At 48.0% G+C, this 14051-nt stretch overlaps 1 protein-coding gene and 1 non-coding gene across 2 annotated transcripts in view; one reads left to right on the top strand and one right to left on the bottom strand.

Annotated features, from left to right (window-relative positions):
- LOC144102416 (uncharacterized) overlaps positions 1–14051 on the top strand; it is a 28440-nt gene that overhangs the window by 8512 nt on the left and 5877 nt on the right. Inside the window, exons 3-4 of the mRNA XM_077635696.1 lie at positions 8673–8812; positions 11489–11649. Coding sequence (XP_077491822.1) covers positions 8673–8812; positions 11489–11649 — 301 coding nt within the window. The remainder of the gene's footprint in view (positions 1–8672; positions 8813–11488; positions 11650–14051) is intronic.
- TRNAK-CUU (transfer RNA lysine (anticodon CUU)) lies at positions 277–349 on the bottom strand. Its single transcript has one exon. It is a non-coding gene; the product is annotated as a tRNA-Lys (tRNA).

Genomic DNA, 14051 nt, shown 5'->3' with positions numbered 1-14051 from the left:
TTGCGGATTTTGTATTCATTCCGTAGAGAGGAAGTAGAAAAGGTGAGCAGGAAGGTGGTTCGTGTACATAACGCCCTTCCCAGCAGAGGAATGAAATTTAGATGCACAAAGGCCCCGGCTTTGAGCAATATGCGAGGTTTTGTTATTTCTTCTCCTCAGACAGCTTCGGAGCTGAGCCCTCCATCCCAATGTTTGGCACCAAATGCCGCAATTTTAGCAGAAACGTTGTTCTTGATATAGGCACGCGTTTCCGGCAAAAGAAGGGACAAAAAGTAACGCCCAACGTGGGGCTCGAACCCACGACCCTGAGATTAAGAGTCTCATGCTCTACCGACTGAGCTAGCCGGGCGACGGTGACGGTGGCGCCGCAGAGTAATGATATGCGTGTGAATTTTCTCTGGGAGGGTGTTTTTTTTTCTTGCTTTTCGTGTTAAGGTGTCCAGTAAGAGTTGAAGCCGAATATCTAATGCACGAACAAATAGTGCAGCTACATCAAAAAAAGCCTCATGGCTTCTCTTTCCTGGTGCGACTTATGCAGAACAAGCGGGCACGTCTGGCCAAAACTAGACGCGCACCACGACAAACTTGAACATATCTAATAACAGTCATAGCAGAAAATGTCAGCCTCGTTTTTATTAAAGCGGTAGCGCTTAGGTTGTTGTCATCCAAAAAATTTCCTCTTTCTTCGTAACGAAAATGCCTGATTGGTCGAGACGGTTGTGATGTCATCAGAACCGCCAAATTTGAAAATCTTAAGGTTATGATATTCGAGAGCCTTTTATTTATTGTCTTATGTGATTAACTAATCCGACAAGCTAACCCACCCCAATTGAGCCGCTAATCTTCACTACTCCACCTTAATACGCCTAGTAATCTCAGCTAATCTACCCTAAAGTATTTCCTGGGATGGGCCTAGTGCTAAAATTTGGGAGGTCCTTCGGAATTTTAAGGTTGGGGGGGGGGGGGGGACTTCTAAATGTTACCGCATTTTTTTGTTTAAGAATGTGGTTAAGAAGGCCCACAAGTTTTTTGTACATCACTTACGAAACGAAAAGCTAAAAGGCAGCTGAGTAAGCTGGCGCCTTTTAAGGAAATCGGTGTTCTCGACGGAGCAACTTCCGTATGTCGTGTTATTTTGTTATAATGTTAATGCCTCCAGAGTGGCGCCCGAGTAGCTGTAGCATTCGGCTGCTGCGCGCAAGAAGCCGGATTGAATCTAGGCAGCGAGGACGGCATTTTGATGAAAGAAAAATGCAAAAACTCTACTGTACAGTGCGATGTCAGTGCACATTTTATTTAAATATCCCAGGTGATCGAAATAAATATCGAGCCATCCACTGGGCGTCTCTCATGCTACGTGCGCCGCTTTAAAGCTGCACACGTTGTATGGTATGGTATGGCATAGTATAGTTTGGTGTAGTATGGTATGGTATGGTATGGTACGGTATGGTATGGATTTAACGTCCCAGACGTTACCTATGATAGCATGTAGGGTACGGTTTAATGTCTTGGACGTTCGACTCTACCTACCGTACTATGCCACACCTTTAATGCCATAGTGTGGAAGGGCTGGGTGTCGTATCACATGTTTTGGTATGGTCATACCATGCATGGTATGCTGTGGTCATGCATGATCATACCATCTATGACATAGTATGGTCCGTCCAACTGTACCTACCATACCAAGCTATGGCAACTGATACTACACCACATTAAACCATGCCAATAATGTCAATGCTGACATTTCTGCAATGTCAGCGCGTTTAGCATAATTCCATTTCTTAATTCCATTTCTTAATCTTGCTGTGGGAAAGATTTGGGTGATGAGTTGTAATTAGTGAATTAATTAAACTTGAAAATTACATTCAGACGTCAAAATAACCACGGACGTCGACATAACACCTCGTCGTCACCCGAAGACGTCATGGAACACGTAATGCCATCGCGGAAAAAACCCGTGTTCTAGAAAATTCCGTGAAGTCGCATTCGCTGACGTCGCTGCATGTCTATACATAGAAGCAACGCAATGCCTTCGGAATTCTCCACTGCGGGTCGCTGCAGTGATCTCAAAGTTTTAAATACGTTGCAAGGATCATAATTAGAAGCGCCTTTTACGGTGTCAGCGCCGAAAGTGCGTTCCTTCAAAAAGGGCGCTTGGCGCAACCCTGTTCGCTAGAGGCAATATACGCCTCAATAAATTGCCCGGTCATTTTGAACAAACTTGTAGCGAAAGAGCTCAAACAGAAATTGAAAATTGAAATTTGATTTTTGAGGAAACGGCGCAGTATCTGTCTCACGTCTCGGTGGACACCTGAACCACGCGTAAGAGAAGGAATAAAGGAGGGTATGAAAGAAGAAAGGAAGAGGTGCCATAGTGGAGGGCTCCGGAATAATTTCGACCACCCGGGGATCTGTAACGTGCACTGACTTCGCACAGCACAAGGGCGCCTTTTCCGTTTCGCCTTCATCGAAACTCGGCCGCAGCGGCCGGGTTCGAACCCGGGTACTACGGTTCAGTAGAATAGCGCCCTAACCACTGAGCCATCGCTGTGGATTAGCGATTAGAATCTACTCCGCAACTTGGATAGCCTACCCTTCGTGTAAAATGGAGCGCGCCGGAAGAGTTTACTCTCTTTTTATTTCCACATGGGCTAATTCGCGTTTACAGCTATTTTAATCTGAGTACCGTTCCAGACTCTTTTTTTTTTCGTGCACTGGTTCGCGTTGTACTCGCGAGAGGAGAATAGGCCTGGACAAGAGATACTTTGCGAAGAGACACCCTGCGAAGGAGCGATACAAGCTGGAGAGTTCACCGTTGGTCCACTGCGGCTTACAGAGTGGTTTTCAAAGTAAGGGAAGTGTGGCGGGTGGCGACGGAAACATGTAAGGAAGTTTGCTGCGTAGGGTGCTGTCGCTACCGCAGGGCGGAGTGATTGCAGTGCACTGGGAGGAGGTTTTGTTGTGAGTGGATGTAATCCAGCTTGCTATCTTCGCGTTTGTACAATTTCACTTGAATTGTTATGAAAACCCAGCCTCAGTAACTCAGTAATGCTGAGTCATGTCTCATATGGCTTCGACCTCTTCGCGTCATGCTACAGTTGGTGTTAACTTTTTACTCCTTTTTTTATATTTCTTTCTTGGTGGGCGTTGTAAGACGTGCGCCTAGTTTATAATTTCAAAAAAAAAAACGTGAAGGTTTTGAGACGGATCTAAGCGTAGAAATTTTAATGTAGAAACTCGTTCCAGATCTTGCACACAGATTTTCACGGTCCTACCTTGGTCTTCGCACCACAGCGCTAACGTACATTGAGGAATCGGCCAAAAGCGCTACTAGATATTACAAAAAATCCTACTCGAAAAGCAGTGGGAGAGGCGGCGTCATCGTGTTGCGCACGTCACCACGTTCAACATTCAATAGACACCTTTAACATGCCGTGTAGCATGTTACCTTTACAGGAGTACCGGTACCCCGCTCACCGCCAGTGTATACGCGCTATTGGTCCCGTAGTGGCCGGCGAGCGCGCAGCTGACTGGTACCTGGCGCCATCTGGCGCCGTCAGGGCGATTTGCGCATGCGCATTGGTTGCGCGTTGGCTCCCGGTACTCCGGTAACGGTAACACTGTTCACGGTATGCGAAATGTGCCTAATGTGGTGTTCTGTGTGGCGTTACCAGTCAGGAAGAACGAACGCTACGAAGTACTCCGCTAAGTGGCGCAGCTAAGACACTTTTCCCGTTGTCGTTGTTGTTATCGCGATTTAAGAAAAAATGAAATGCAAAGATCACAAGTCTGTCCACTGGATCGAGCTGTGCTACAATCACTGTCACGTGCAGACAGAGAAGAGTTCAAATAGGTGCGAGAGGAAAGGATGTAAGAAGAGACGCGCATTTTTTACGATAACGCCGCCTTTAACAGATTGAAGTAGTACTAGTAGTAGTAGTAGTAGTAGTAGTAGTATAGTAGTTGTGGTTTATTAAAATAATAATAAAAAGGAAGGACAAGATTTTTCGTAGCCCCGGAATCTGCCATCGATACTGAAGCACCTGTGCTGTGGCAGCGGAAATAAAGGATAGCAGGCAGAATGGAGAAATGAAATGAAAGAGGTGAGGGGACAGGAATAGAGGACAGGGGGAGAAGTAATATGTACAAACTATTTACACAATAAGAAATGTGTCCAGGTTGTGCGCGTGTTTAGTTCCTTTTAGAGGAATTAAATCACACACGCGCACAGCACTGTGATGGTTACAACTGGGGTGGGACGTCCAGTTATTAATCGTTCAAGGTAGAACTCGCGGAGCGTTCAGTCACTGCGTGTAACTGCCTGACGGAGAACAGACGGGACGTCAAGCCCGTGTGTTCGAGGAATGCATAGAGGCTCACCAAAGTTCGCTCACGAGAGCGCGCACTGCCCTGCGGCCACAATAGCGTCTTGATGGAGTCTGGTAGTATGCTCTGCGCCCTATAGGCCGCGAGCATATCGCGACGATCATCGGCGAACGCGGCACAGTGAAGGAGCAGGTGTTCTAGTGTTTGCACTGCACCGCATCCGTCACACACATCACTCGAGGCGATTCCGTGACGCACCCGTCGTTCCCCGGGCCACACGCGGCCAATGCGCGCGCGGAGGATCATTGCACGTTGTGACCATGTAAGTGCGCGACAGCCGGTGACACTGTCGATGCGCTCACCTCCCGCAATGCGTGGGTCGGGGTGCTGCTTTCGGAGATGGTCATGGATGGCCGCACGCACGTCCTCCAGCGCAAGGGGCAGATCGCTGGCAGGTAGTTGGTGTGCAGCGGTCGCGAGGTCGTCAGCTTCTTCGTTGCCTGCGATGCCGCAGTGACCGGGCACCCACTGTGCACGCACGGCACATCCTCTCTGCGCGAGGCGCTCGATGCGCGAGCGAATTTCCCGCACTAGTGGGGTACCGCGGCCGTTAGACTGCAGGCGGCTGAGGGCGGCGCGGGTGTCGCAGAGAAGAACCTGGGCACTTTCCTTTTCATTCTTCCTGACGACAACTGCAAGCAAGCCCTTACCAAAGCCATTTGTTCCGTCGTTGTGAACTGTAGGGAGCATTCCATTGATATATACTCCAATTCGTAAAGTTCAATGCTTGGAAAGGTACGGAAGGGTACCGCATGAAAAAATAAAGTGAGTCATGTTGCTCCCCGCTTGTTTTTGATGAAGAGTGGTCTAAGGCAGCAGAAAGCGACAGCTTGTAGTCAGGAATAAGAATGCATTCAAGGAAAAATTTTGGCGTGAAGGCAAAGCATTCGTTCTGCGCTTGGCGCAGCGAGCACACAGTTAACAACTGGTAGCGAGGTGCTGGAAGTGGTAGAGGAAAAATTGGAGGACGCTTAAGCTCCGTCTTTAAGAGTGAGACGCGACAGCGTGTCGCAGCGTTGCCGAGGATTACACGGAACGCCATCGCCCGTTCGGCGCGACGCGTGGCCCGTTGGACAATTTAAGGAAAGGACGCCTGTCTCACATATCTCGGTGCACACCCGAACCGGGCCGTAAGGGGAGGTAAATGAAATGAACAATTGCTTTTAAGGAAAGGAAATGACACCAGTCTCACTATTCTCGCTGGACACCCGGATCGCGCCGTAAGGGCAAGAAAAATCTGTTGATTTATCAATCAATCTATCAATCAATCAGTGATAAATCAATTGGTCAATAAATCGATTGATCGATCAATCAATCATTCAATCAATATGTCAATAAATCAATCAATCAATCATTAACGCTGTCGCGTTAAAATCCCTTCCCTTACGGCGTGGTTCAGGTGTCCACCGAGATGCGCCATTTTTCGCTCACGGCCAAAGACGCCGACGCAGACGGCGACGACACCTGCTTTTCTGCGACACGACCTCCTTAATGCTTTTGCGTTAATATCTCTACTTATGGCAGGTAGTGACCGCTGATCCGGATAGTGAGATGACAATAACTAGAAGAATAAGATTGGGAATGGAGCGCATATGGCAGGTTTTCTCAGATCATGAATGGCAATTTACCAACATCTCTAAAGAGAAAAGTGTACAATAGCTCTCGTACCGGTGCTCACCAACGGGGCAGGAACGTGGAGGCTAACGAAAACGGTTCAGCTCAAGTTAATGACAACGCAGCGAGCTATGGATAGCAAAATGACAAGTGTAACGTTTTTTTAAAAAGACAGGAAGCGGAAAGAGTGCGCGAGGGAACAAACGCGGGTTAATGACATCCTAGGCGAAACCAAGAGGAAGGAATGGGCTTGGGCAGGGCATGTAATGCGAAGGCAAAATAACCGCTGGTCTTTAATGGTTGCGGGTTGTATTTCAATACAAGGCAAGAGTAGCAGCAGGTGGGAAAAAGTTAGGTGGGCGGATGAGATTAAGAAGTTTGCGGGCATACAGTGGCCGCAGCTGGCAAAGGACAGGATTAATTGGAGAGACATCGGAGAGGCCTTTGCCCTTCAGTGGTCCTAGTCAGGCTGATGTTGGTGATGATGATTATGATGATGATGATGTATTCCATTACCAGAACAGCCATCCACCGCCGTCTATGGCGCCAGATTTGGATTATGTATTTCCCGGGTTAAAACCGAGCCGCGCCAGCCACGTCTGGATGGAGGCGCAACCCAAAGGAGCCCATATGCTGTGGCGTCAGTGCCCATAAAGGTCCTCAGGTGGTCGGAACTATTCCGGAGCCTTCCACTCAGCACCTCTTTCTTCCTTTCTTCTCTCACTCCCTCCTTCATCCCAGCCTTACGGCACGCTGCCGCGGTGGGTCATTGGTTATGGTGCTCGGCTGCTGACCCGAAAAACGCGGGTTCGATCCCGGCCGCGGAGGCCGCATTTCAGTGGAGGAGCAATGCTAAAGGCTCGTGTACTGTGCGATGTCAGTGCACGTCCGAAAACCCCAGGTAGTGTAAATTTCCCCATCCCTTCACTACCGATGTCCCTCAAAGCCGGAGTCGCTTTAGGACGTTAAACCCCATAAACCAGAAGCTTCTTATGGCGCGGTTCGGTCGTAAGCCAAGATGTGAGACAATTACTGCGCCATTTGCTTTCCTCAAAAACCAATATTCAGCACGCCCGTGTTCGACGAGACAACACATGTAAACGAACGTGTATAGCCATGAATGATTAAGCTTCGCGCACTATTACCTATGGAAATTATGACTCGTAATCATTGTCATCACTCTGTCATTCTGCAGTGTATCATGAGTCAGCACCTTACGAGTAGTGTAATGTAAGGTATACAGAGTTTCTACAAAGTATGAACAATCATGAGGCGTAGTCATAGCCATGGCTCAATCATTATGCAACGAGGCATGACTCAGCGCATTACATATAGGCTAACGAGAGGTGTATAGAATTCGTACAAACTATGCATAGTCGTGTCTCGTGGTCAGACCTACAGAGTCATTCAGCTGCCTAGCATGACTCGGCACTTAATTCTTTCTCATGCTCACACACATCACCATGATCATCAGCTTGACTACGCTCACTGCAGGACAAGGCCTCCATATTTCCCCAATTATACCTGTCCTGTGCCAGCTGTGGAAACCCCATCCCGGCAGACTTCTTGATCTCATCGGCCGACCTTTCCATCACCCCCTGTTACGCTTCCCTTCCCTTGGAGTCCAATCTGTTTCCTTTAAAAACCGTCGGTTATGTTGCCTGCGCGTTACATGCCCTATCCAAGCCCATTTCTTCCTCGAGTTGAGTTTGTATTTCGCCTCCATCGGAGGCAGCGTTTTGATGGAAAATGAACTGAGTTGAATTAGCTGTTGGGGAGACGCAATGGTGCACTATCTTCCTCACATATCTGCTGACACCTGAACCGCGCCGTAAGGGAAGGGATAAAGGAGGGCGTGAACGAAGAAAGGAAGAAAGAGGTGCCGTACTGGGGGGCTCCGGAATGATTTCGACCACCTGGGGATCTTTATGTATCGCACAGCATACGGGGGAATTTTTGCCTTTCGACTGAATCGTTTCACCTCCAGGTTCCAAGCCGGGCATGCCGGGCCACCCCGTTATACGCTATCTGTTATCCTTGTTATTTAATAGACGATTACAGAAAATTAACATCGATAAGAGGTGTATGTGGAAGACGAAAGCAGCTTCGCTTGATACAGGGGTCCTACATGTGGCAACTCCCATTGGAAGAACAGCAGAGGAAAGTGCCACCAACCCGCATTGTCCGCAGTTTTAGATCCTTGCAATACGAGCGAACAACATGGAATTCATCGTTATCAAGCGTGCTACAAAATAACAAAAAAAAGATGAAAAAGGCATGCGTATGAAACAGGAGCTGTGTAATCGATGGAAAGGCATCAATGGTTAAAGCGCTCGTCTACAGATACCCGGGTTCGAGCCCGACCGCAGCGGCCGCATTTCGATGGAGGTGAAACACAAAAAGGCGCCAGTGTGCTATGCGATGTCAGTGCACGTTAAAGATACCCAGGTGGTCCAAATTATTCCGGAGCCCTCCACTACGGCACCTCTTTCTTCCTTTCTTCTTTCACTCCCTCCTTCATCTCTTCCCTTTTGGCGCGGTTCAGGTGTCCCCCGAGATAAGTGAGACAGCTACTGCTCGTTTCCTTTCCTCAAAACCAATTATCAATTTTTTTACATTTCCACAGTGAACGAAACGTTACTTTTTCCTTTTTATGAACTCGCACGCTACAGGTGACCGGGCTGTCAGGAGGCGTGCAACGCTTTGGCGATGCCAGCGCTCCGGGCTACCTGCACGGAAACCTGACCGTCGGATCGCACGTTCGGTTCGAGGGCGCCTCTGTGCACTGTGGGGGACACCTCCGCCTCGAAGGGTGACTAATAATGATCAGCCGCATATCAGACAGCCATCATTGTACGCTTTATCCTAATGCAACGAGAACCTCTAAACGAGAGCGCTGTTTAGCGCATCCATCGCACCGTTTTAATGCAAAAACTTACATCACCGCAGCACCCACATTGGAGGAATGCGTAAGCATTGACGCCTCCTCGCCCCTTTTTGCCGTTCTTTGCCTAAATTAATCAAGTTACATCATTGAAATTGAAGACTGGTTTTGAGGGAAAAGAAATGGCGCAGTATCTGTCTCACATATCGGCGGACACCTGAACCGCACCGTAAGGGACGGGATAAAGGAGGGAGTGAAAGAAGAAAGGAAGAATGAGGTGCCGTAGTGGAGGGCTCCGGAATAATTTCGACCACCTGGGGATCTTTAAAGTGCACTGACATTGCAACGCACGCGGGCGGCGCCTTAGTGTTTCGCCTCCATCGAGAGGCGGCCGCCGCGGTCCGGTTCGAATCCAGGTACTCCGGATCAGTAGCCGAGCGCTCTAACCACTGAGCCACCGCGGCGGGTACAGCATCAAAATTTTGTAAGAGGCAGGATCTCACCGGAAGCGGCCAAGATCCTTAGTCAGCAACCGCTGGATAGGAAAATTCATTTAATTTGGACACCCGCACACGCCGCCGTCCCGGGAACGAGGCGGCTCACGAGCTAGCCCGAGTTCTCTATTTCCGGGTAGCCGTAGAGCCCCTCTAGCACTGGGGGAAAGAGGAGCGCCCTCAAAGTTGCGGGGAAATTCTTAACCATTACAAATGTGGACATATAGGCTGGTACCCCCACCAGACCCAAAATTAAACAATAGAGAAGCAGTCGCGTGGAGGCGGCTACAAACCAATACATTCGTGAACTCGGTAGGGGCTTACCACGTGTACCCGGAGCTGAGGTCGCATGATAGATGCGCACACCGTGGGCTGAGAGGGGCTAGGCTTCGACCACATAATTTTTGAGTGCCCAAACCCTCTCAGGGCGGGCTAAAATATTCATAGTAGAAAAGTCTAGGAGACAGCGGACCCTGCTAAGAAGCCCGGACACTGAGCTCCAGCGCACCACGGTCCATATGGAGGAAGAGGCAGCTTGCAGTCAAAGACTGCCAGCCAACCTTTAGCCGCGGACGCGCAACTCGCCGTCTTCTAAGCCTGAGTGCCAGGGGCGGGGACAAACGCCCTTTCTGATAGAAATACAGGTTGTTGAATAAATTCAATCAATCGGCTCAAGGCTATATGGAGCACAAGCCGAACAAGCTAATGAAGGGGGTAATAACGCTTTCGCTTTAATCCTTAGCGTACGAGCCCATAACTTTAACGCCTGTGTCAAGCTTTCGATTTCCGTCAGGAATTAACGCATTTGCGGAGTACTACAAAGTGGACGGATTAAAATAGGTTCCTACACGGGCGATAATTCTTAAGGCCACCGCGGTGGCTACGTGGTTACGGTGCTCGGCAGCTGATCCGAAAGACGAGCGTCGAATTTTGATGAAGGCGAAATTCTAGAGGCCCGTGTGCTGTGTGATGTAAGTGCACGTTAAGGAACCCCAAGCGGTCGAAATTTCTGGAGTTCTTCAATACGACTTCCCTCATAACCTCAGTCGCTTTGGGCAGTTAAACCACCATAAACCAAACCAAACCATAATTCTTGAGAAAAAATGTCCACTGCAAATTTATTTCCTTGGCGCTTTCGTGACTATATGCTTAGCAACAAAAAAGATCGTAAAAGGTTGAAGCCTGCTTAACCTAAGTAGCCAAAGTAAAATCTTGAAAGATAAGCCTGCTAAAGCTTGGCTAGACTTGGTTGTTGCTTGGTGGTAATGACTGACCTTCAGCGAAGGTTTACCAGGCTTAACGTCGTAACCTCTGCGACGCAGACAGTTCACGAGGCGTCTCGCCTGAATCATGCGTGACGACTGCTGCCGTTAAATTGTCGAGAGCTGTTGCAACTCGTTGGCACCAGCTGAGAGGCAGCGGACGCTATCTAGAGAAAGCGAGCGCACGGCGCCGGCGTAGCTGCGGTTGAGCCAGTGCGTTGTCGTCGACCACACACAAGGTCCTTTCTCCCTTAAGCGTCCAAGTCAAGGTGGGCGCGGGAAACCCAAGGTGGCCTTTCCTACGCTAGCTTAAATTGGATGCCAGTAACAAGAGCAATTTTCAAAATGAAGCCTTTTTGTGCCAGCTGGATGTTTCGCTTAACTCCGAGACGCAGGAATTCTTTATGTCTTGGAGAAATTTCTGCCTACAATGACAAGCATAACGGCTGTCTTTCGCAACCTTTATTAGGTGTCCTGTATTCCTCCATGAAAGTCAATTCATTTCCGTAGTAGACACTTTAAGATTAATATCCATTGTGACCACAAATCGAATTCAATTCTTATATAACTGCTCTGTTTACCCTTCTCCGATCTTTGCACTAGATTGTATGAATCATTGAAACTATATGATATTAATTTAAACTAGTCTCTTCAAAATATAAATGCCTTGAGTGCGCTGATTACGCCCTCACATCAATTTCACCAACCATTTGTCACTTCTGTTCAATATGACTGATAGCCGTCCATAATCGCTTAGGCCCTATAGGCGCGGGTCATCGCCATTCTGACTGCATTGCTTTCCCCGCGGCTGCTGTCATTGTGCCTTGCTGCGTCTCCCACGCGTGCAGCTCCTACCATGCGGAGTTCGTGGATCTTGAGCTCTTGCTCAAGTTCACCGTGGCCCTTGTTGAGGTGATGGCGTATCCGGGCGAACAGCCGAACCTGCTCACGTTCCAGCTGATGCAGGGCGGGACCAATCTGACCGCAGTCAGCCCCGACAGACCACCCGGTGAGTGTGGAGATTTTTGCATGCAATACCTGATTGGAAGAGGGAGAATGGCTAGTAGGGTAGTGTAGGGCCAAAGAGGACTAAAATTTGCAAAACATCTTAGTTTTGAAGGGTCAGGGTTCGGGCTAGTGGGTAATCAGCATGAGGATTCATAGCGCACTGAATACACAGGACACAACACAAGCGCTTACTTCCACTGAATAGTCTTTATTTGGCGCTGACAGCCTTATAAAGGTCAGGTATCGCGCGCGTACAAACAACTAACAATGATTATCTTGTCAAGGTTATGATGTGTCAAGGAAAGAAGAAACAATAAAAACCTACGAAACAGTGCACAAGTTTCACACTTTCGCCCTCTGCCTTGCACCTAAGAAAGCTAAGTCTTTCATTGATAAAAACACCGAAGGATCACTGATACAATTTCCCAGTCCTTCTTTTTCCATCTCTGCCGCTTCAATTATTTCCCTCGTTTTTTTATTGCTATTTTTTCCTAATACTGAACACTCCTTGAAGTTAGGAGTGCACTTGTGACTACATCAGTGACGAGCCAGATTACCTGGTCCCTGATCTCTAACACTTCTGTGGTGCTCGCTGAGTCGCTTGTTCAGGCACCGGCTTGTCTGCCCGATATACAATTTGCCACATGAAAGTGGCAACCTGTATATAACGTTATCGACACAAGTTACAAATGGGTTCTGATGCCTTACAGAGCAGGCCTTCTTATCCTGCTTGTCTGGACATGTGTTCTTACACATGCGGGACAGTTTTTCTGGGGCTGACAAGCAAATGTTTACACCAATTTTCTCTCCAATCTTTTTGAGGCCGTGGGAAATCCTGTGAATATAAGGTATTACTTCAATTTTGCGGGTACCTTCTTCTTTATCTGTCAACGTTGTGTTTTTCTTTTGTCTGCGCATGCTTTCTGCTACTGCTACTACAAGGTACCTCGGGTAACCCGATTCCTGAAGGCGATGAACCTGATTATTGAAACTTGTTGTCATTAGGCAGGTGCACGACTTATTGACTGCATTGGACAGGCATGTTTTTACTACTCCTCTCTTGACTAACTTTGTATGTGCGGAGGTAAACGGTAAGAGAGCCTTATTCCCTCTAGGCTCATACATCCAGCAAACCCGACTAACAGAAGCTAATTTTAAATCAAGGAAACGGATCATTCCTTCAACAGGAAGCTCGTGAGTAATGGACAGTGGCTCAAGACACTTCGCGAAGGTAGATATAGTGCTTTCTGCTACCTGAAGAAGGCTTCCATTGCTCTTCTGAAGAACAACCAAGTAATCATCTACAAACCGGAAGGTTTTTATCACCACTTTACAATCTAGATTACTCTGTATGCTCCTATCTGCGCTCGCAAGAAACAAGTCACTAAGGGCAGGCGCTATGCACGAACCTATACACACTCCCTTTTTTTGCAGATATACTTCCTCATTCCACTTAACAAAGGCTGACGAGAGGTACAGGGACACTAAATTCAAAAAACCATCAACTGAAATACCAGCTTCATTTTTAAACGATACGGCGCCATATTTATGAATGCAGTCTTCAATGCATTCTAAAAGCTGCTGATGAGGCAAAGAGTAGTAAAGGTCCTTTATATCTATTGAAAGAAATCCTACATCTGCACCCTGAAGCCCTCTCCGGTAGTCAACAACTTGTTCTCAGCTTCTGATCATAAATGGGTCGTCAGGTTTCAACAGCTTCAGCTTAGTCTGCAAAAACAGGCCTACTTCCTTCTGCCAAGAATCACGTTCGGAGACGATGACCCTAAAAGGCGCCTCTGGCTTGTGGGTCTTGACTGAGAAAAACATCTCAAGTGCATATTTTTCTGAATTCGGGATTGCGAGCAAAAGCCTGGACAGATCCAGCTGCTTACACAATTTCTTCGCTTGCGCTTTTGCCTTTTGCACTAAGAAAGGTTGGTGCCGATCAAACACTGAATTAACAGCATCATGTGCTTTCTTACGATACAAATCTATCGGAAGCACTGCAAAGCCTCCCTCCTTATCTGACTGTAGTATACACAAGCCATTGTCCTTCAAGTACCTAACTGTCTTCCTCACCGGAACACTCGTGCTGGACGGCTTCCAATTGTTTAGAAGATGCAGGCCTTCTACGTTGCACCATTCCTTCTCTGCGGACGGGGCACGACTCGAGACATGTTTGACGAAGGATAAGAGTTCAGGCGCTGACTTCTTCGGTGGCACCGCATACTTCGGTCCCAGCTGAACAGTCCGCTGCACAAAGTCCGGAAGCCAGTTTTATATCTCTGAAATATCAACAAATAAACATTACAGGATTATTTCCTACCGTCCTTACATCACGCTGAGCGAATAGGAATAGGTCGACTGAAGTGGAAGCTACAAAACATTCTGACATTCAGAATT

The sequence above is a fragment of the Amblyomma americanum genome, chromosome 8, assembly GCF_052857255.1.
Source record: "Amblyomma americanum isolate KBUSLIRL-KWMA chromosome 8, ASM5285725v1, whole genome shotgun sequence".
Lineage (NCBI taxonomy): Eukaryota > Metazoa > Arthropoda > Arachnida > Ixodida > Ixodidae > Amblyomma > Amblyomma americanum.
Note: the sequence above shows the minus strand (reverse complement) of the source record. Positions and strands in the feature narration are given on the sequence as shown.